The following is a 24,189-nucleotide window of genomic DNA, read 5'->3' on the forward strand; positions in this document are numbered from 1 at the left end:
TTTATTTCAATTGACTGATTTCCTTCCATGAACTGTAACTCAGTAAAATCTTTGAAATTGTTGCATGTTACGTTTATATTTTTGTTCAGAATAATAGCCTACATGGCCACAAATATATATACACTACATGACAAAAAGTATGTGGACACCTGCTCATCGAACACCTCATTCCAGAATCATGGGCATTAATATGGAGTTGGTCCCCCCTTTGCTGCTATAACACTCTTCTGGGAAGGCTTTCCACTAGATGTTGGAACATTGCTCCAGGGACTTGCTTCCATTCAGCCACAAGAGCATTAGTGAGGTTGGGCACTGATGTTGGGCAATTAGGCCTGGCTCGCAATCAGCGTTCCAATTAATCCCAAAAGTGTTCAATGGGGTTGAGGTCAGGGCTCTGTGCAGGCAAGTCAAGTTCTTCCACACCAATCTCAACAAACTATTTCTGTATGGACCTCACTTTGTGCACGGGGGCATTGTCATGCTGAAACAGGAAAGGGCCTTCCCCAAACTGTTGCCACAAAGTTGGAAGCACAGAATCGTCTAGCATGTCATTGTATGCTGTAGCTTTAAGATTTCCATTTACTGGAACTAAGGGGCTTACCCGAACCATGAAAAACAGCCCCAGACCATTATTCTTCCTCCACCAAACTCTACAGTTGGCACTATGCATTCGGCAGGTGTCGTTCTCCTGGCATCCGCCAAACCCAGAAAGCGTTTCCACTGCTCCAGAGTCCAATGGCGGCAAGCTTTACACCACTCCAGCCGACGCTTGGCATTGCGCATGGTGATCTTAGACTTATGTGCGGCTGCTCGGCCATGGAAACCCATTTCATGAAGCTCCTGACAAACAGTCTTGTGCTGATGTTGCTTCCAGAGGCAGTTTGGAACTCAGTATTGAGTGTTGCAACCGAGGACAGACGACTTATACGCGCTATGTACTTCAACACTCGGCGGTCCCATTCTGTGAGCTTGTGTGGCCTACCACTTCGTTGCTGAGCCGTTGTTGCTCCTAGACCTTTCCACTTCACAATAACAGCACTTACAGTTGACCGTGGCAGCTCTAGCAGGGCAGAAATTTGACAAGTTGACTCGTTGGAAAGGTGGCATCCTATGACGGAGCCACGTTGAAAGTCACTGAGCTCTTCAGTAAGGCCAATCTACTGCCAATGTTTGTCTATGGAGATTGCATGGCTGTGTGCTCGATTTTATATACCTGTCAGCAACGGGTGTGGCTGAAATAGCCAAATCCACTAATTTGAAGGGGTGTCCACATATTTTTGTATATATAGTGTATATCCAATCTTAACTTTTTTGGATTTGACATTCAACTCCTATGAAATTAACCTTTTTTAGCTGAAAATAGTTGTCACAACATTTCAAGTAATTCCATGATGAATACTAGGGAGTACCCTTTGTTTTTATTTACCTGTAGATTTTGACACACCTTATAATCCTTTTAGGTCACATAATGTGTACAATAAAGCCTATGTACACCGGGGTGTAGCCAAAACCTTTTTTAAGGCTCTAGGTGGGATCAGGGCTGCTAGGAGGGGGGACTCTGAGGATTTGTGAAGGGAAGTACCTGAGCGCAAGGTGATTCTTGCGCCTTCACGCCCACTGGCAGGTTGAACAAATACTGGACCTGTTTCCGATGTATTTAGTCTCCATGGACCTCTTGTCTGTCCCGACTCATCCTCTGAAAAGGATACTTTGATCGTCACTGTCGGACACTGGAGACGGGACAGGTGAGTTGGCATACTTTAAGTCGTTTAACTTTAACTGCAGTTGCTCGACATAACTTTATGCGTAAAAGTGGCGCTTAGTGTTTCCAAAACTACATTCAACTAGTTTAGGCTGCTCATCTCACAATGCCGTTCGTGGTGTGTAGACTCATAGCATTTGTTTTTCTTACATAGACTTCAAACAATAGCCTACGTCTCCTATTTATCATACTTTTTATTTGGCCTATCCATTCCTTAGGGCGATCCATTACTCCGATGCGCTTTTGACGGGTGAGCGCACGTTTCGAAATCGCCCAAAATGAAGCCCCCAAATAAGAAACTTAGATGAAAATCATAAACACTTAAATATAGCCTACTAATTATGTAGTGTTATTTCAACTCCACTCCTATTAATAATACCATTGTCTAGTGATATTGATTGTGCATGTTTACTTATAGTAAATTGCTAGCTTTTTTCTGCATTAGTAGCTAGGTTTACATCCAATTGGTGACAGATTTTCATGCGAATAGGCCTATTCTAAAATCCGCATAAAGAAAATAGCCTATGTGAATTTTCCCACCATTGGTGTTTCCACCAAACGGATTTGTTGCAGATAAAAGTCAGTGAGTGATGACTTAGTGCACACAAAATGTACTTTTCATCTTAAATTGTACCCAATAAAAATATAATGTTCAATGTGTTTCCATCGCATTGTCATAAAAACTGTTGAGTTTAATAGCAAATGTGCTTACTCTGGTCTTGGCGAGTGCGCTCTAGCCAACAGCTTGCAGATACAGTGCTGGTAGTAGGCTAGACATGATGAGATAATGGATAAGAGCGAGAATATTTGTATTTGTCAAATGGCAGTCAAGCATTGATCATGTCACCTGAATAAGACCCTCGATATTTATTGGAAAGGAGCATCAAGATCACCCCTGCATGGTTTCCCGGGTCATAGTGTGAGGACCACACGCCATATAATCGCGCAACACATCGCGTGACTCCAAGTTTACTTAGATTTGGTGGTTATTATATCAATATTTGTTATACATTATACATTTTACCAACACAAAAAGATCCCACCATGTCGAACTAACAAATTATCTGTTGGCATTTATCAAATTGTATCGAAACTTCCTGTTTCCATCTCAGCTGTCTTGATTTTTTCAAATAAAGTATGACTTTACTCGCATAAAAACTGTGGATGGAAACTTGGTTAGTAGCTAGGTTTCCATCCAACTGTCAACAGATTTTCATGCGAATATTCTAAAATCCGCATAAAAACAATATGCGCATTTTCCCACCAGAGATGTGCTTAAATCAAATTGACTTGTTGCAGATAAAAGGCTGTGCGTGATGGTGTAGTGCAGGGTTTTCCCAAACTCGGTCCTGGCATAAAAAATACCTTTTGCGGTTTAATTCCCATTTACCGAATAGAAATACAAGTTAAATGGGTGTCCATCGCATTTCTAACTCTACTGATGGTTTTCTCACATTGTTGTTTTGCATTATATAGCGAGTGTGCCCACTGGGATTGGCACATACGCTCTAGCCAAAAGTGCTATCTGTGTTGGCTAGAGTGCACGTATAGCCTACATGATGGGATTATGAGGCCTATTATTGACAAAAGAGCGACATTATTTTTATTTCTCAAACGGCAGCCAATCATCGATTATCATGTCACCAGAATAAGACCTTGGATCTTTATTGGAAAGGAGCATCAAGCTTATCACCTTGCACTTTCACCACCATGTGAAGATCATAATTTATTTAATTTGTAGCCTAATAAACTGCATGCTTACCGGCTGAATCGTAGTGAGAGGCCACACAACAACTCAGCGCCAGCGCTTGACTCCAACTTTACTTCGATATGATGGTTATTATATCAATATTTGTGCATAAAAGCGTTTCCACCAACATTTCTAGCATAATTCATTTTACCCACACAAAATATTCCTCATTGTCTAGCGTATTTTGTTTTGCGGACATTTGGAAAGTTTACCGAAACATTTTATGTTTCCATCAGGCCTGTCATTACATTTTGTATCTGACTGTGTACTTTACTTGCATAAAAAAGTTGGATGGAAACCTGGTTTAATACTGTCAATGGCCTAGTTAGATGGAATATTTAGTTCCATTGTTCCATGGTGGTGTATTTCCACTGATGGAATAACATTGGATGGGAGATCAGCCTTTTCTCCCCATGAGAGCTGCACCCATCATTATGATGACCTTTACAGAGTTATGCAATGTGAATATTATCTTGTCAAAAATAGACATCTGATGTAACTGAATTTCACCACAAGTTGTAGTATTATTGGGGGATAAAGAAGTTTGACCAGTAGACCTACAGTAAATTCCATTGCCCTTAAATGTCATACCCATCTTACCATTATTTTTTATAACTTTCTTTTAAATGGGGTTTGATATGCTTCATGTAAAGTAGGCTACTATTACAGGGTTCAATTCAAGGTGTACAAGCTACTATTACAAGGTGTGCCAAAAAAAGGAAAGCCTACAATGCATTTCCCAATCTTTGACTGACTGAGTATTCCATTCTATGTGCAGATACTGGAATGCTCTGTGTGAGGTAAGGTTGCTTTGAAGCCAAGATGGAGTTAAAGAAGGATCGTGAGTGGCCCCCAGGGGAGCCTGCTCCTACTCCCCCCAACTCTGTCTGCTGTAGGAAAATCACACTGGCTTTTATCCTAGTCTTATTCATCAGCGTCTTTGTGGGCTTGTTGGTTGGTGAGTCATGTGACTTACGTCATGCTTATTACAGATAATGTATCGGCTATTTGAATAGTAATAATCAATTGCATACAGATGTTTGATCCTCTCTGACATCATCAGCATACTTGGTGCAAGAGGAGCATTACTTCATGGAGACAGTAGAGCTGAAGGGTCTGAAGTATGGCCCTGACCTGCAAGATGAGAGCTCTGCATTCTCTATAGTGCTCACTTCTACTCTAAGGACTAAGGTAAGAGCTGACTGCAATGAGATCCTGGGGCCTGATTTCATGGCACATATTCACATTTTAATGATTTTATTAATAAATAGTTCAAATCTTTCCATCCACTTGCAGATCAAGAATATTTTCATTGCCTCGTCAATAGCACATCACTATATCAACTGTAATATTGTTGCCTATGGGTAAGTCCAAAGATAATTAATGTTACGTTGAATAATAATATATGCCATTCAGCAGATGCTTTTATCCAAAGCGACTTACATGCATGCATACATTTTATGTATGGGTGGTCCCGGGAATCAAACCCACTATCCTGGCATTACAAGTGCCATGATCTACCAACTGAGCTACAGAGGACCACACATACTTAAATGAAATGTATAGTAAAAGAGTGTTTTAGAACCTTTAATATTTTGTTTACTTTAATTTGATGTCTCCCTTTATTCCAGTAACATCAATGGCGATGTGATGGCCACATACCGACTGGTCTTCAGCGTGTCCAAGGTCCAGCAGTACTCTGATAATTTTATTCAGGACCTTTTGAGGGTAGGACTGAATGCCCTGTTCCATGGGAAGCCCATAGAAGTGCCTGAGTTTGGAGAGATCAACACTATTGTCTTACTGGGTACTGTGTCATCTTTTTTTGTCTGATAGACATGATGTATGATAGAAAATCCCACTCAAACACTCTGATTGACACATATCCTGATTGTAGTTACAAGACAATGTTTCGACCAAAACAGATCAAGATATGTAGAGAAAGAGGGGGTATAGATATTGCATAGTTCACAACTATCATTAAAGTGTATAGTTACATAATATGTCATGCTTTCTTCCTCATCCAATCTTTTATTTTCATGTTCACTACCCAGGGGCCAGTGGGAAGTCATTCTATAGCATTGGAGATGATATGGGTGAGTGTTTCTATTCTACCCTAATCTTGATTGCTCTAAAAAAGTCAAGGCGCCGCGGGTCAGGGTTTTCTGTCTGACCGTATGATACTGTCTCTCCCCAGCCAGCTGTCCCGACAACACTTTCAGCTGTGACAATGGGGAGTGTGTCACCAAGGTCAACGCCGAGTGTGATTTCATCCCAGACTGTGCCGACGGCTCTGATGAAGCTTACTGCTGTGAGTGCTCTTTAACCTCTATGACTGACAGACTGACAGACAGACATGACAGACAGAAACACCAGAACATACAACTTTCACAATATACTAACTGACTGCTGTTGTCCCCAGCCTGTGGGACTCGTCCGGCCATGGGCAGTAGAATAGTGGGTGGAGTGGATGCCCGTCCTGGGGAGCTGCCCTGGCAGGTCAGTCTGAGGCTGCATGGCCGACACAACTGTGGAGCCTCCATCATCAACAGCCATTGGCTTGTCACTGCTGCTCACTGCTTCGAGAAGTAGGTTACTACACCATGCACCGGTTTCCACTAGATAGCACAGCCACAAAGTCAAAATTGGCTATATCGTAAAAATGTGGTCTTAATTTAAGGTTAGGCATAAGGTTAGCAGTGTGGTTAAGGTTAGGGTTAAGGTTAGGTTTAAAATCTCATTTTAAGAAGAGAAATTGTAGAAATAGGTGTGGTTTCTGACTTTGTGGCTGTGGTAACTAGTGACGACCCCTTGCACCTGTCAATAGACTTGCCACACATACAGTGGTGTGAAAAAGTGTTTGCCCCCTTCCTTATTTGTTATTTGTTTGCCACACTTAAATGTTTCAGATCATCAAACAAATGTAAATATTAGTCAAAGATAACACAAGTAAACACAAAATGCAGTTTTGAAATGAAGGTTGTTATTATTAAGGGAAAACAAAATCCAAACCTACATGGCCCTGTGTGAAAAAGTGTTTGCCCCCCCTTTATAACACAACTCAACTGTGGTTTATCACACCTGAGTTCAATTCCTCTAACCACACCCAGGCCTGATTACTGCCACACCTGTTCTCAATCAAGAAATCACTTAAAAAGGACCTGCCTGACAAAGTGAAGTAGACCAAAAGATCCTCAAAAGCTAAACATCATGCCGAGATCCAAAGAAATTCAGGAACAAATGAGAAAGAAAGTAATTGAGATCCATCAGTCTGGAAAAGGTTATAAAGCCATTTCTAAAGCTTTGGGACTCCAGCGAACCACAGTGAGAGCCATTATCCACAAATGGCGAAAACATGGAACAGTGGTGAACCTTCCCAGGAGTGGCCGGCCGACCAAAATTACCCCAAGAGCGCAGCGACAACTCATCCAAGAGGTCACAAAAGACCCCACAACAACATCCAAAGAGCTGCAGGCCTCACTTGCCTCAGTTAAGGTCAGTGTTCATGACTCCACCATAAGAGACTGGGCAAAAATGGCCTGCATGGCAGAGTTCCAAGACGAAAACCACTGCTGAGCAAAAATAACATTAAGGTTTGTCTCATTTTTGCCAGAAAACATCTTGATGATCCCCAAGACCTTTGAGAAAATACTCTGTGGACTGACGAGACAAAAGTTGAACTTTTTGGAAGGTGTGTGTCCCATTACATCTGGCGTAAAAGTAACACCGCATTTCAGAAAAAGAACATCATACCAACAGTACAATATGGTGGTAGTAGTGTGATGGTCTGGGCCTGTTTTGCTGCTTCAGGACCTGGAAGACTTGCTGTGATAAATGGAACCATGAATTCTGCTGTCTACCAAAAAATCCTGAAGGAGAATGTCCGGCCATCAGTTCGTGACCTCAAGCTGAAGCGAACTTGGATTCTGCAGCAGGACAATGATCCAAAACACACCAGCAAGTCCACCTCTGAATGGCTGAAGAAAAACAAAATGAAGACTTTGGAGTGGCCTAGTCAAAGTCCTGACCTGAATCCTATTGAGATGCTGTGGCATGACCTTGAAAAGGCAGTTCATGCTCAAATCCTCCAATGTGGCTGAATTACAACAATTCTGCAAAGATGAGTGGACCAAAATTCCTCCACAGCGCTGTAAAAGACTCATTGCAAGTTATCGCAAACGCTTGATTGCAGTTGTTGCTGCTAAGGGTGGCCCAACCAGTTATTAGGTTGTAGGGGGCAATCACTTCTTCACACAGGGCCATGTGGGTTTGGATTTTGTTTTCCCTTAATAATAACAACCTTCATTTCAAAACTGCATTTTGTGTTTACTTGTGTTATCTTTGACTAATATTTAAATTTATTTGATCTGAAACATTTAAGTGTGACAAACATGCAAACAAATAAGAAATCAGGAAGGGGGCAAACACTTTTTCACACCACTGTAGGCTATCAAGGTGGAGAAGTGAGGAGTGATTGTGTCAGTTTGAAGTTGAGTGAATTGACTACTCTTTTCCAACTCCCTACAGGGACAATGACCCAAAAGAATGGACAGCCCTGGTAGGAGCCATCCTGGTGAGTGGAGAAGAGTCAGAAGCCATCTCTGTGAACATCAAGTCTGTGTTTGTGTCCCCACACTACAACCCTATGACCACTAACAACGATGTGACCATGCTGGAGCTAGAGACCCCCCTCACCTTCAGCCCCTACATCCAGCCTGTCTGTCTGCCCTCCTCCTCCCATGTCTTCAGCCCAGGCCGGAACTGTGTGGTGTCTGGCTGGGGGGCTCTCAACCAGCATTCCTGTGAGTTACCTTTGAATTTGTTTTTATAACCACAGCATTTTCCCAAAAGTCACACCTTTGTAAGTTACCTTTTGTATTGTAGTGCTCACTGACCCTGTTCTCTGTTGTGCTGTGTAGTTGATACGCCACCATCTCTACAGAAGGCAGTGGTGAATATCATTGATTCAAAGGTCTGCAACAAGTCGTCCGTTTACAGAGGCTCTGTGACTGACAACATGATGTGTGCTGGCTTCTTACAGGGGAAGGTCGACTCCTGTCAGGTGAGAAAGAGAAAGCGATGAGCCTGAAAAGCTATCCACTTGCAGTCTGACTTTTTTGGTTCCCCTACATGGTGGCTCTATTTAAGTAATAAGGCCAGAGGGGGTGTGGTATATGGTCAATATACCACGGCGAAGGGCTGTTCTTACGCAGGACGCAACGCAGAGTGCCTGGACACAGCCCTTAGCCGTGGTATATTGGCCATATACCTCAAACCGAGGTGCCTTATTGCTATTATAAACGGGTTACCAATGTAATTACAACAGTAAAACATATTTTTGGGACATACCTGTGGTATACCCACGGCTTTCAGCCAATCAGCATTCAGGGCTCTAACCACCAAGTTTATAATACATACTGTATACATGTCCTTTCTTTTGTTGTGTGGAATGTGTACTTAGAGTTCAAATAACACATTGACCCTTAGGGCTGTCCTACAAATAGTGGGCTGGGTTTATGGCATGTTGACATGCTTATTAAATTCCCTGATTTTGTATTAAATCACTATCAGGGTGACTCTGGAGGGCCACTGGTGTGTGAGGAGGCCCCAGGGCGGTTCTTCCTGGCTGGGGTGGTGAGCTGGGGTGTGGGCTGTGCTCAGATCAACAGGCCAGGGGTCTATTCCCGCGTCACCAGGCTACGCAACTGGATCCTCAGCCACACCAACCCTGGCATGGTCCACTACCCTGCCCACACCCCGCCAATGGTGCCAGTTACGACACCAACAGTCAGTCCTATTTCCAAGACAATGGCAGCAGCTCCACTCCTGCCTGGTAATATTGGAAGCAAGGTTATAGGGACATTTTAGGTAGTTGATGTTTGATAATACAGGATATACAGTGCATTTGGAAAGAAATTCGACCCCTTGACTTTTTACACATTTTGTTACTTTACAGCCTTATTCTAAAATTGATTAAATTGTTTTTTTCCCTCATCAATCTACACACAATACCCCATAATGACAAGGCAAAAACAGGTTTTTAGAGTTTTTTGCAAAAAAATAATACAAAATACTGAAATATCACATTTACATAAGTATTCAGAGCCTTTAGTCAGTATTTTGTTGAAGCACCTTTGGCAGCGATTACAGCCTTGAGTCTTCTTGGGTATGATGCTACAAACTTGGCACACCTCTACTTGTGGAGTTTCTCCCATTCTTCTCTGCAGATCATCTCAAGCTCTGTCAGGTTGGATGGGGAGCATCGCTGCACAGCTATCGTAAGGTCTATCCAGAGATGTTAGATCGGGTTCAGGTCCGGGCTCTGGCTGGGCCACTCAAGGACATTCAGAGACTTGTCCCGAAGCCAATCCTGCGTTGTCTTGGCTGTGTGCTTAGGGTCGTTGTCCTGTTGGAAGGTGAATCTTTGCCCCCAGTCAAGGATCTCTCTGTACGTTGCTCTGTTCATCATTCCCTCGATCCTGACTAGTCTCCCAGTCCCTGCAGCTGAAATACATCCCCACAGCATGATGCTGCAACCACCATGCTTCACCGTAGGGATGGTGCCAGATTTTCTCCAGACGTAACGCTTGGCATTCAGGCCAAAGAGTTCAATCTTGGTTTCATCAGACCAGAGAATCTTGTTTCTCATGGTCTGAGAGTCCTTTAGGTGCCTTTTGGCAAACTCCAAGTGAACCTTCCAGAAGGACAACTATCTCTGCAGCACTCCACCAATCAGGCCTTTTACTGAGGAGTGGCTTCCGTCTGGCCACTCTGATTGGTGGAGTGCTGCAGAGATAGTTGTCCTTCTGGAAGGTTCTCCCATCTCTACAGAGGAACTCTGGAGCGGTGTCAGAGTGACCATCGGGTTCTTGGTCACCTCCCTGACCAAGGTCCTCCCCCAATTGCTCAGTTTGGCCGGGTGGCCAGCTCTAGGAAGAGTCTTGGTGGTTCCAAACTTCTTACATTTAAGAATGATGGAGGCCGCTGTGTTCTTGGGGACCTTCAATGCTGCAGAAATGTTTTGGTACCCTTCCCCAGATCTGTGCTTCGACACAATACTGTCTCGGAGCTCTACGGACAATTCCTTCGACCTCATGGCTTGGTTTTTGCTCTGACATGCACTGTCAACTGTGGGACCTTATATAGACAGGTGTGCGCCTTTCCTAATCATGTCCAATCATTTGAATTTACCACAGGTGGACTCCAATCAAGTTGTAGAAACATCAAGGATGATAAATGGAAACAGAATGCACCTGAGCTCAATTTCGAGTCTCATAGCAAAGGGTCTGAATACTTAAGTAAATAAGGTATTTCTGTTTTTTATTTTTAATAAATGTGCAAAAATGTCTAAACCTGTTTTCGCTTTGTCATAATGGGGGTATTGTGTGTAGATTGATGAGTTTTATTTATTCAATCATTTTTAGAATAAGGCTGTAACGTAAACAAAATGTGGAAAAAGCGAAGGGGTCTGAATACTTTCCCGAATGCACTGTAACTAATCATAGTGTTTTTTTTGGCAGCTGTGAACTGTAGTGAGAACTTCAAGTGCAGGGCTGGGGACTGCATCAACAAAATTAACCCTGAGTGTGATGGTGTCATTGACTGCTCTAACGAGGCTGATGAGAAGAACTGTGGTGAGTTTATCACTGGCCTGTCTCACAAACTGTACAACTGTCTCAGTTGTCAACATACAGTGCCTTCAGAAAGTATTCACACCCTTAGACTTTTTCCACATTTTGTTGTGTTACAGCCTGAATTTAAAATTGATTAAATTTTTATTTTGTGGCACTGACCTACACACAATACCCCATAATGTCAAAGTGGAATTATGTTTTGAGAACTTTTTACAAATTAATTAAATATGAGTTAAATTAAGGAGTAAACTTACATGGACTCACTCTTTGTGCAATAATAGTGTTTAACATGATTTTTGAATGACTACCTCAGCTGTGTACCCCACACATACAGATAATTGTAAGGTCCCTCAGTCGAGCAGTGAATTTCAAACACAGATTCAACCAAAAAGACCAGGGAGGTTTTCTAATGCCTCGCAAAGAATGGCACCTATTGGATTTCACCATGAGGCCAATGGTGACTTTAAAACAGTTACAAAGTTTAATGGCTGTGATAAGAGAACTGAGGATGGATCAACAACATTGTAGTTACTCAACAATACTTACCTAAATGACAGAGTGAAAAGAAGGAAGCCTCTACAGAATAAAAATATTCCAAAACATGCATCACCTCTTTTCGGAGTACATAACCAGCTTCTCAGGCTCCATCTCAGTGTGCTTCATCCTATAGCTAGAGGACTTCTGAGATCTCCAGCAGTGATAAGTATAATTTTTGTCTTTATCTGTTATCTAGTACAGTCTTTTTGTGAGCTAAGGCCATCTAATTTAAGTGCTGCCTGTCTTCCCAGTAGCCTACTTGCTGTGTGAACTACTGACTGCTATTCATTTGCAGATGATTGTTGACACATCAACCAGGATTAAGGGGCAGGGCAATTTGGGACTGTTGTTGTTTTGGTCATCAGTGGCTGTATTGGAGAGGGAGGTGTGCTCTTCACCTTTGCAAGGCAATTAGCAATTAATATTAGTACTTCAGTCTCCCCTGTTTTCTCAGCGGTGGTCTTGTCAGCGGTGCAAAACTAAGACCGTCGCCGAATCAAAGACTGTTCAGCCGAGTTGTTCTGCAGAGTTATTTGAGGAAGGAAAGAGAGGAAGACTCCACACCACTCTCTGACTTTAGTATCTTATCTAGTTATTTTCAGATGATCTCATTTTGCTCTTTTGTAGCTTTGGCAACTATGTGTGTGTTTTCTATTCCAGTTGGCTGCAACCTTTCTACAGACGCTCCCCACCCCTTGGCTGCAACCTTTCTAATTTAGTGTACCCTGCGTGTACAACCCATGTGGAATTCCTGGACTCTGGCAGCGTTTGGAACTGCCGATCTGTGGTTAAGAACGCAGAGTTCATCTCAGCCTATGCTGCCCTTCAGTCCCTGGACTTTTTGGCCCCGACGGAGACATGGATCACCCCAGAGAACACTGCTACTCCAGCTGCTCTCGCTTTATATGACTACATTTTCTCTCATAGTCCGAGAGCATCTGGTCATCGAGGTGGTGGCACAGGGCTACTAATTTCTCCTAAGTGGAGATGTTCTCTTTTCTCCCTCTCTCACCTGTCCATCTCTTATTTCGAATTCCATGCTGTCACTGTCACTTGTCCCCTCAAGCTTAACATTGTTGTCATCTATCGCCCACCAGATGCCCTTAGAGAGTGCCCTTAGAGGTGCCCTCAATGAGCTTGACACCTTGATAAGCTAATTTCCTGGCGATGGTTCACCGCTCTTAGTACTTGGCAACTTCAACCTCCCAACGTCTGCCTTCAATTCATTTCTTTCCAACTCTCTCTTTCCCCTCGCCTCTTTTGACCTCACCCTTTCGCAGTCCCCTCCCACTCACAAGGCAGGCAATACGCTTGACCTCATCTTTACTAGATGCTGTTCGCCTACTAATCTCACTGCAACCCCCCCCTCCAGGTTTCTGATCACTACTTTTTTATATATTTTTTTAAAATCATTTTCTGTCTACCTTTCCTCCAACCCTAGCCACTCAGTCCCTACCCAGATGGTGATGTGCCGTCACAATCTTCTCCCGCTCTCTCTCCTCTTCTCTCTCTCTCTCTCCTCTTCTATCCTCTCTCCATTCTGCTGAATCCTTTTCCCTCCTGTCTCCTGATTCTGCCTCTTCAACCCTACTCTCCTCCCTTTCCGCATCCTATGACTCGCACTGTCCCCTTTCCTCCCGGCCGGCTCGCCCCTCCCTTCCTGCTCCGTGGCTGAGTGACTCATTGCGAGTTTACAGAATAGGGCTGCGGGCAGCTAAACTTCTGGAGGACCTATCATCCTTCCACTCCCTCACTCAACCTTCTCTTCCTCTGTATCTGCTGCTAAAGCCACCTTCTATCACTCTAAATTCAAGCTACTGCCTCTAACCCTAGGAAACTATTTTATACCTTCTCCCTCCTTAATCCTCCACCCCCTCCCCTCCCTCCTCCCTCTCTGCGGACGACTTTGAAAAGAAGGTTGACGACATCCGCTTCTCATTCACTCAGCCTATTGAGTCCACTGGTCCCACTTACACGGAACTACACTACGCCTTGACCTCTTTCTACCCTCTCTCTCAACATGAAATTCTGCGACTAGTGAGGTCCAGCCACCCGACAACCTGCACGCTCGACCCCATCCCCTCCTCCCTTCTCCAGACCACCTCTGGAGACCTCCCTCATCAACTCATCCCTGACCACTGGCTGCGTCCCCTCTGACTTCAAAATAGCCCGAGTCGCTACCCTTCTCAAGAAACCAACACTCGACTCCTCTGACATCAGAAACTACAGACTGGTATCCCTTTCTTTTATTTCCAAAACACTTGAGTGTGCTGTCTATGACCAACTCTCTCGCTATCCCTCTCAGAACAATCTTCTTGACCCTAACCAGTCAGGCTTTAAGACGTGCCACTCAACCGAGACTACTCTTCTCTGTGTCCCGGAGGCTCTCCGCACTGCCAAAGCTACATTTCTATCCTCTGTCTCATCCTCCCAGATCTATCTGCTGCCTTCGACACTGTGAAACATCAGATCCTCCTCACCCACTCAGGGCTGGGTGTCTCAGGCTCTGCACACTCTTGGATTGCATCCTACCTGGCAGGCCGCTCCTACCAGGCAGGGTTGCCAGGTCTAGATACAATTTTTAGCCCAATGACCACTCAACCTGCCCAAAAGGCCTGAAAACTAGCCCAATTTTGAGAGGAGTTGCCACAATTATACAATAAACCCTTTTTCCATAACGTTGTCGAGCCAATTAAGAAGGAATATCGACGTAACTTGTAATGACGTTAGAAGCAAAATTCAGTTTATCAAAATAATAATTATTGCGAGCTAGGACATGACGTAATAAAGGAATTTGAATATCACAAGAGAAAAGATCATTCGGCAGATGATTTTCCATCAATGGATGTCGATTTACCTCGATTGACTGCTATGATTAAGCAATAAGACACGAGGGGGTTACGGTACTGAATATGGCCAATACAGTGCATTCGGAAAGTATTGCTATGAGACTCGAAATTGAGCTCAGGTGCATCCTGTTTCCATTGATCATCCTTGATGTTTCTACAACTTGATTGGAGTCCACATGTGGTAAATTCAATTGATTTGGAAAGGCATACACCTGTCTATATAAGGTCCCACAGTTGACAGTGCATGTCAGAGCAAAAACCAAGCCATGAGGTCGAAGGAATTGTCCTTAGATCTCCGAGACAGGATTGTGTCAAGGCACAGATCTGGGGAAGGGTACCAAAACATTTCTTCAGCATTGAAGGTCCCCAAGAACACAGCGGCCTCCATCATTCTTAAATGGAAGAAGTTTGGAAACACCAAGCCTCTTCCTAGAGCTGGCAGCCCGGCCAAACTGAGCAATCGGGGGAGAAGGGCCTTGGTCAGGGAGGTGATCAAGAACCCGATGGTCACGCTGACAGAGCTCTAGAGTCCCTCTGTGGAGATGGGAGATCCTTCCAGAAGGACAACCATCTCTGCATCACTTCCACCAATCAGGCCTTTATGGTAGAGTAGACAGATGGCAGTCACTCCTCAGTAAAAGGCACATGACAGACCACTTGGAGTTTGCCAAAAGGCACCTAAAGGACTCTCAGACAATGAGAAACATGATTCTCTGGTCTGATGAAACCAAGATTGAACTCTTTGGCCTGAGTGCCAAGCGTCACGTCTGGAGGAAACCTGGCACCATCCCTATGGTGGTGCAGCATCATGCTGTGGGGATGTTTTTCAGCGGCTGGGACTGGGATACTAGTCAGGATCGAGGGAAAGATAAACGGAGCAAAGTACAGAGAGATCCTTGATGAAAACATTCTCAGGACAACAATCCTAAGTACACAGCCAAGACAACGTAGGAGTGGCTTCGGGACAAGTCTCTGAATGTCCTTGAGTGGCCCAGCCAGAGCCCGGACTTGAACCCGATTAACATCTCAGGAGAGACCTGAAAAAAGCTGTGCAGCGATGCTCCCCATCCAACCTGACAGAGGTTGAGAGGATCTGCAGAGAATGGGAGAAACTCTGCAAATACAGGTGTGCCAAGCTTGTAGCGTCATACTCAAGAAAACTCGAGGCTGTAATCGCTGCCAAAGGTGCTTCAACAAAGTACTGAGTAAAGGGTCTGAATACTTATGTAAATGTGATATTTCATAAAACCTGTTTTGTGTAGATTGATGAGGGAAACAAACTATTTAATCAATTTTAGAATAAGGCTGTAACGTAACAGAATGTGGAAAAAGCCAAGAGGTCTGGATACTTTCCGAATGCACTGTATACCACGGCTGAGGGCTGTTCTTAAGTATGACGTAACGCGGAATGCCTGGATACAGCCATTAGCCGTGGTATATTGGCCATTTACCACAACCCCCGGGGTGCCTTATTGCTATTATAAACTGGTTAACAACGTAATTAGAAAAGTAAGTCATTTTTTTGTCATACCCGTGGTATATGGCCCGATATATCACGGCTTTCAGCCAGTCAGAATTCAGGGCTCGAACACGGTTTAAAATTGCAAATAAATCCCTTTTGCGCATGTGCATAACTATAGATAAATCCGACAGGAGTGTTTGAGTGATGAGAGTTAGACAGAGGATCTCAAAATCATTGTGCCATTATTATGTGCCAGATGTTAATAATAATTAGATGTTAAGACTACAAACCGTTATAAATGGCCCATTTGCGAGATTGACTTGTAATTTCAATAGGCATAGTCCACAGTAGCGGTACCTGGGTAAAATCACCGGGGAAGCCAAACCAGGGAAAAAAAGCAATTTTACAACCTATGTGTTGTGATAATTGCGTTGTTTTCTCTATAACCTATTAGTTCATATGCCTTGACACCGTGATATAAGGCAGAGACAATAAGAAGACACAGTGGCGGAATAAATTCTACCACACATTTGTTTCATTACAAAACCGGAGAGCAACATCTGTCCGGTGACGTCCACAAAACATATTGGATGTAACAGTTACATAACCTACAGCATGGTCAAGCAAGGTAATGTTTCTGACATTTTCGGACTACTAAACTATTGATTTAGAACCACGTAGAGTTACCACAAGTCGCAAAGAAAACAGGAGCTTCTTCCATTATTCCAGCACCATTTCAACATCATGTAATCACCTAATCTTAGTCTACTACAGTGCCAACTAAAAGATACCAAAAACATTTTAGTCCAATCAACGTAAGGTAAATATGATGTGTCTGTCCATGGTACTGATTTGTGTGTGTGTGCGTGCGTGCAAGTAGAAAAAACATGTTGACTCACCCTACTTGTAGAGAAACGCCAATGCCATTCTCTTTCATGTTGCCTAAACGGTCTATGACTGTCATTTAGTACATGCTTTTAGTTTTTGTTGTCCTAGGCTACCTGGTTAAAATGCTTGCTCGCTAGCCTAACTTTCTTTTATGGGCAACGATACGCCAGGCCAGCTAGTTAACATTAGCAAACTACATCTAGCTACATGTTGAACTTCCATCATCTCAGGCCAGGGGCACAATGTATGAATTTATTGTTGGATCAGAATCGCCGAAATAATCATTGGCCAGTATGGAGAATCAAGTAAAACCACTCCAAATAACTATCTCCATCCAAGGCTAATATAGGAAAGGTTCGATTTTAGCTAGCCACCGGAGGACAACAACATGAGATGCAACAATTCAAGTTATTTTCTGTCAACAATTACATTTGGCCTGTGATGTGATTGGTCTGAAGCCAAATCCAAACTGGCTTCCCTTGACACAATGTTTTGGTGCGCCAGGACCATTCACAGCTGAGCTCGCTCAGTTTAGCTCAAGGCTGATTGCCTATTATTTTATTTTTTATCAGCTTGCTTAGTTCAAATTAACAGACTAATTAATTCAACATGAATAGGGAGGCGATTTCGAGGTAAGACGTGCTTGTGTTTCCCAATAGCCAGCTGGAATAGGCTACTGAGGATGGGGTCATAATTTTAATCACTGAATTAAATATTAATAATTTGTATATGAACTGAATATGCTTGTCAACAACAGCTAGTGTTTTTTTTAAATGTTTTTTTACTTGTAGCCTATGACTACTGTTACAGTCAATCTAATGCGTTCTAACAACCGATCAGCAATTGCGATAGAGATTTGATAACTTCCGATTGAATTAACAAAACATGGCCATTAATAATTGCACAATAACACAAGGCTACAAATGGGCACAAATGTATTTGCAATGACTCCAGTGATATCGTCATTTCAACATATTTTTTGTATCAAATGGTAGCCTACAGTAGCCTACAATGACATATAAATTAATAGGCTAATTGATGGCCAACAGAGGCAAAAGTATCATTCGCTACATTTAATGTCAGTTTCATTGAGGACTTTGCCACATAAAAAGAACCACGCGAGGGAGTTCCATAACTTTCATTTCAAATTTCCACTCACGCAGCCCCAGAGACCCAAGAACTGATGAGCATGCGTAAAACACTTCGCTTTAAACCGTTTTCTTTAAGAAAAGTCGACATTAGAATGGAGTTTAAACCACCTCTGAGCGAAGTTATGTAATGCGCTCTAGTGCGCCCAAAGTCGTTTCCAATGCTTTGTCTCCACTATTTATTGATGTGCATTAGTTCTAGCGTGTTAATATGTTTTATGGAAAAAGGGTTGGAAAAAGGTAGGTGTCTCCATAATGACAATCTATACTGAACAAATAAATACTGAACAAAAAATAAATAAAAAATATTAACACAACATGCAACAAGTTCAAAGATTTTACTGAGTTACAGTTCATATGAGGAATTCAGTCAATTGAAATAAATTCATTAGGCCCTAATCTATGGATATCACATGACTGGGAATACAGATATGCATCTGATGGTCAAAGATACCTTAAAATAAATGGGCCTCACAATGGGCCTCAGGATCTCGTCACGGTATTTCTGTACATTCAAATTGCCATCGATAAAATGCAATTGCGTTCGTTGTCCGTAGCTTATGCCTGTCCATACCATAACCCCACCGCCACCATGGGGCACTCTGTTTACAACGTTAACATCAGCAAACCGCTCGCCCACACAACGCCATACACGTGGTCTGCGGTTGTGAGGCCGGTTGGATGTACTGCCTAATTCTCTAAAATGACATTGGAGGCGGCTCATGGTAGAGAAATGAACATTAAATTATCTGGCAACAGCTCTGGTGGACATTCCTGCAGTCAGCATGCCAATTGCACTGTGTTGTGTGACAAAACTGCACATTTTAGAGTGGCCTTTTATTGTCCCTAGCACAAGGTGCACCTGTGTAATGATAATGCTTTTTAATCAGCTTCTTGATATGCCACACCTGTCAGGTGGATGGATTATCTTGGCAAAGGAGAAATGCTCACTAACAAGGATGTAAGCAAATATGTGCACAAATTTTGAGAGAAATACGCATTTTGTGCAAATGAAAATTTCTAGGAGTTTTTATTTCAGCTCATGAAACATGGGACCAACACTTTACATGTTGCGTTTATATTTTTGTTCAGTGTAAATAGCCTACCTACAACTGGTAAAAAGTTGTCACGATGTGCACGCGTGCTGCTCTGTTTCCTCTCACTCACGTGGCTCAGCCAATAGTGGACTTAGCTGCCTGCTGTAGCGCTCTCTCAACACACACACACCCCTCCGGCCCTCCCCACCACTCACTCACTCAGCAACAGACTGCCTCGCTGTCAGCAGCAGGTCACAGTGAAATTATTTTTTAAGAGAAATGCCATGGTGGTTGTGGTGTAACTTAGAAATAGTCCTAAAACCTGCAACCAATATACACTATATATGCAAAAGTATGTGGACACCCCTTCAAATTGGTGGATTCGGTTATTTCAGCCGATGTTGCTGACAGGTGTATAAAATCGAGCACACAGCCACGCAATCTCCATAGACAAACATTGGCAATAGAATGGCCTTACTGAAGAGCTCAGTGACTTTCAACGTGGCACCGTCATAGGATGCCACCTTTCCAACAAGTCAGATCGTCAAATTTCTGCCATGCTAGAGCTGCCCCGGTCAACTGTAAGTGCTGTTATTGTGAAGTGGAAACGTCTAGGAGCAACAATGGCTCAGCAACTTCAGCACAATAAATGTTTGTTGGGAGATTCTTGAAATGGGTTTTCATGGCCGAGCAGCCACACACAAACCTAAGATCACCATGCGCAATGCCAAGCGTCGGATGGAGTGGTGTAAAGCGTGCCGCCATTGGACTCTGTATCAGTGGAAACGCGTTCTCTGAAGTGATGAATCACGCTTCTTATTGCACCCCCCCCCCTTCTCACCTGACACCTCCCCTAGCTCTGACTTTGCTGATAGCTACTCTATTGAGGAAAAATGTACTTACAATGACTGATATGTGGTTGTCTGACCTAGCTATCTTAAGATGAATGCACTAACTGTAAGTTACTCTGGATAAGAGCGTCTGCTAAATGACAAATGTAAATAAGGCACTAAAGTAAAACTGCAAAAGATGTGGTGAAGAAATTAACTTTGTCTTGAATACAGTGTTATGTTTGGGGCAAATCCAACACAACACATCATTGAGTACCACTCTTCATATTTTCAAGCATTTTGTTGGCTGCATCATGTTATGGGTATGCTTGTCATAGGCAAGGACTAGGGAGTTTTTTTTAGGATAAAAAGAAACGGAATCGAGCTAAGCAAAGGCAAAATCCTAGAGGAAAACCTGGTTCAGTCTGGTTTCCAACAGACACTGGGAGACAAATTCACCTTTCAGCATGACAATAACCTAAAACACAAGGCCAAATCTACACTGGAGTTGTTTACCAAGACGACATTGAATGTTCCTGAGTGACCTAGTTACAGTTTTGACTTAAATCATCTTGAAAATCTATGGCAGGACTTGAAAATGGCTGTCTAGCAATGATCAACAACCAAATTGGCAGAGCTTGAAGAATGTAAAAAAAAAAAGTGCAAATATTTTACAATCCAGATGTGCAAAGCTCTTAGGTGATTCTAACATGTATTGACTCAGGGGTGTGAATACTTATGTAAATTAGATATTCCTTTATTTCATTTTCAATAAATTAGGTAACATTTCTAAAAACATGTTTTGACTTTGCCATTATGGGGTATTGTGTGTAGATCGGTGAGAAAAATAAATTTTGATTTCAGGCTGTAATGACAAAATGTGGAATAAGTCTGTATGTAGCAGATGTAGATGGACCCAATTTTACAATCCCTCTTCAAAACATTGACGACTTTTGAAGTTCTAAGTTGCCATCCTGCACTCTTTCTCTCCTCAGACTGTGGCATGCGTCCGGCGGTGGGCTCCCAGAGGATTGTGGGTGGCTTGACAGCACGGAGGGGGGAGTGGCCATGGATTGGCAGCCTACAGTATCAACGCTTACACCGCTGTGGAGCCACTCTCATACACTCTAAGTGGCTCCTGACTGCTGCCCACTGCATCAAAGGGTACATTTTAGGCATTTAGCAAACGCTCTTATCCAGAGCGACTTACAGTTAGTGAGTGCATAAATTTTTTCATACTGGTCCCCCGTGGGGATCGAACCCACAACCCTGGCGTTGCAAGCACCATGCTCTACCAACTGAGCTACACGGGACTACAGAATACATCACTGTCTGTCAGGGCCTAATATGTATTGTAGACCATTCACATTGTCACATACTGTAGAAGAGTGATTCCTCATGAAACCCAGATAAAAAAATACCATAATTTTGGGGATTTTCATGATTAGTCCTTTGGAGGAAGAATTGTTGACATACATTTGACATTTGTATCTAAAAGCATAATATAGAAATCATTTATCAAAGTTGGCATATTTATTACATTTTGGCCTTACCCAGGCCTCCTTTAAGACTCCATAATGTTTCAACTGTAGATGCTACAAAGCAAACGTTGGTGTCATATAAAGCTTTACCAGTTGCTCTGTAATATGAGTAGTATTTAGATTTCCAAAACTGTTTTCTCTTTACATTAATTTATGAATATTGACAAATAAACATAAATATAGAAAATATACAATTTTAGATTTGGCAAATATCAAAGTTTCAGAGTGAGCTCTGCTAGTTTAAAAGTTATGGCCCATTTTAGTATATAGAGAAATTGGCATAGTAGGCAACGTATCCAATCACAGCCCTCTTTTTACTTGTATCATTGCACATCCAGCAGAGGGCAACCATTTTGAATCAATTTTCACATTCATTCTTGGTAACGCTTACAAATTCAATCATAACTCTAATAAAAGTAGGAGAGATCCCACTTTTGAAACTTTGATATGCCAGTAGTGCAGGGTTCCCAACTGGCGGCCCATGGGCCGAATTTGGTCCCCATAGTTTTCTGAGCAAAAACCTTTTTATTTGTATTTTTTCATTGTTGGACATTAAAATAATTTTGGAAATCTGTTCCCAAGTATTCCCACGCATAATAGAGAGACGTGGTCGTATACAAATATAAGCATGGTTTGAAATGATTGTTTTAGTCAAATATCATATCTGTTTGGGATTCTTGCAGTCAATCTGCAGTCTACAAATTATTTGTAATTATGTTCCGGCTCCCGACCATCCGCTCAAGAAAAAATCCGGCGCGCGGCTGAATCTAGTTGATGATCTCTGCCGTAGAGTATATTATGTTCAACAATATAAAAAATTGCCAAATAAATAAATGGTATTTTCAATATTCATCTTTATACATTTTTATTATTCATAAATTAATGTTTAAAAAAGTTATTGAAATCAAAATACTACTCATATTACAGAGCAAGCATGTGACACCAATGTTTGCTTTGTAGCACCTACAGATGAAACACTATGGAGTCTGGGTAAGGCCAAAATGTCATAAATATGCCAACTTTTATAAATTATTTCTCAATTATGCCTCAATTATGCTTTAGATACAAATGTCAAATATATGTCAACAATCCTTCCTCCAAAGGCCTATTCTATGGATTACACTTCATGATAATCATCAAAATCATAGATTTTTTTGTCTGTGTTTCGTGAGGAATCATTCATAAATTGTTTACTTACACAGGGAGGGACATCAGATTCCCCATAACATATCCTTCCATTTTTTTTTAAATAGGGTAAAAGGTGTGCACGTCTGTCTGTCTCTCGTGCACCTCATAACTGTATATAGAACATTCACTTCTACACATATCCAAAATCCATGCCCTGCCTAAACAGTCAGTTAAATAATCAGCTAATTTTCCTCATCCCGTCACCATAGTGACTCCAACCCTGGCGGCTGGTCAGTGAGTCTGGGTTCAGTGCTGAGGTCCGGGGTGGGAGCTCTGGTTATCCCCATCCAAAGGATCATACTGCACCCAGGCTTCAACAGAACCAACATGGACTATGATGTGGCCCTGCTGGAGCTGGCTGTCCCAGCACCCAGGTCCTACACCATCCAGTTGGTTTGCCTCCCCTCTCCCGTACACAGCTTTCTGAAGAACACTGAGTGCTACATCACTGGCTGGGGCTCCATGAGGGAGGGAGGTGAGAGTAATATCAGATAAAATGTTTCATATGTTCAAATAAGTGTAAGTGATGTGTGTATAAATCTTGCAATGCTAATCATTGACTATGTGACTCATGTTGACATTTGTCTCACCCACAGGTTCGCTGACCAACCTGCTCCAGAAAGCTGATGTGAACATCATTGAGCAGTCAGACTGCCAGCAGGCATACGGCAACAGCCTCACCCCGAGCATGATGTGTGCCGGCTACATGGAGGGGGGCAAAGACACATGCCTGGTAAGAGCTCAGATGACATGAAGTGCAGAGCACACTTTCTCCAATTTGAAGCAACTGAAGTCTTTTAAAACACTTCAGCTCAAGATAAGTTAACATTGTTCGGTACTCTTGCCCTTTCTTGAAAGACAAACTTTGAGTGGTTGTTTATCCTAAGACACTGCTGCACTTAAGCAAGTGATGCTTATCTGTACATTGTTTCTCCTTAAAATTGCACCAGCAGTCAGCCTCCTCTTCTCTTAAGCTGCTTATGTAACCAAGTCAGCCGATTTGCATTCCTGGGTCCGGGCATCCAGCGTCTAGCTAGCCAAATGGCACTCTACTCAGCAAAAGAACAAAAATAATCACACAGAGTCACTGTTCCCAAAAGTACATTTATGGTCTGCATGGTGACAAACATTTAAATCGGGTGACTTATTTTTGTTCTTATGCTGTAAATCGACCTTCCCAAGACCAGTGCACATTTTGGATGTGCTTATTGCCTTGTATTTTGAATTCTCTACCACAAAGTTGTCAACCGAGGTCTCTCTCTTTCTGAAACGCAGGGAGATTCTGGTGGCCCCCTGACGTGTCGTGAACTCTCTGGCCAGTGGTTTGTTGCCGGGGTGACCAGCTGGGGACATGGCTGCGGACGGACTGCTTTCCCAGGAGTCTATATGCGGGTCACTGCCATCAGGGAATGGATATCCAACTATCTGCACTTCTGAGGCTATGGAAGAGAGAAGGAATTGAGACCGACAGAGACATCATACAATCCTCAAGGACACAAAATGGGTTTTCTACACTGCAGCCACCACTGGCATTTCTTGTGTGTTACTGGTCAAGGAAGATAT

General features: G+C 42.7%; 1 protein-coding gene across 2 annotated transcripts; it reads left to right on the plus strand.

Annotated features, from left to right (window-relative positions):
• Positions 1 to 1,674: 1,674 nt before the first annotated feature.
• tmprss9 (transmembrane serine protease 9) lies at positions 1,675 to 24,105 on the plus strand. 2 transcript variants are annotated; one of them, XM_041890271.1, is made up of 16 exons: positions 1,675 to 1,745; positions 4,291 to 4,470; positions 4,576 to 4,703; positions 4,809 to 4,876; positions 5,144 to 5,319; positions 5,567 to 5,608; positions 5,710 to 5,823; positions 5,935 to 6,100; positions 8,040 to 8,314; positions 8,432 to 8,574; positions 9,084 to 9,345; positions 11,033 to 11,146; positions 20,893 to 21,061; positions 22,836 to 23,101; positions 23,223 to 23,359; positions 23,902 to 24,105. In XM_041890271.1, the coding sequence occupies exons 2-16, from the start codon at positions 4,335 to 4,337 to the stop codon at positions 24,061 to 24,063; spliced, it is 2,358 nt and encodes a 785-aa protein (XP_041746205.1). In that variant the 5' UTR covers positions 1,675 to 1,745; positions 4,291 to 4,334; the 3' UTR covers positions 24,064 to 24,105. The 2 variants fall into 2 exon arrangements, with proteins under 2 accessions (XP_041746205.1, XP_041746206.1); XM_041890272.1 differs by lacking the exon at positions 11,033 to 11,146.
• The last annotated feature ends 84 nt before the right edge of the window (positions 24,106 to 24,189 follow it).

Source organism: Coregonus clupeaformis, chromosome 11 (assembly GCF_020615455.1).
Source record: "Coregonus clupeaformis isolate EN_2021a chromosome 11, ASM2061545v1, whole genome shotgun sequence".
NCBI classification, from domain to species: domain Eukaryota; kingdom Metazoa; phylum Chordata; class Actinopteri; order Salmoniformes; family Salmonidae; genus Coregonus; species Coregonus clupeaformis.

Bases quoted from the DNA above. Each gene is read 5' to 3' on its own strand.
- tmprss9 (XM_041890271.1), top strand. From the start codon at position 4,335: ATGGAGTTAAAGAAGGATCGTGAGTGGCCCCCAGGGGAGCCTGCTCCT. The intron at 5,609-5,709 runs GTGAGTGTTTCT...GTCTCTCCCCAG, and splicing joins TAGCATTGGAGATGATATGG to CCAGCTGTCCCGACAACACT. The intron at 21,062-22,835 runs GTACATTTTAGG...CCGTCACCATAG, and splicing joins GCTGCCCACTGCATCAAAGG to TGACTCCAACCCTGGCGGCT.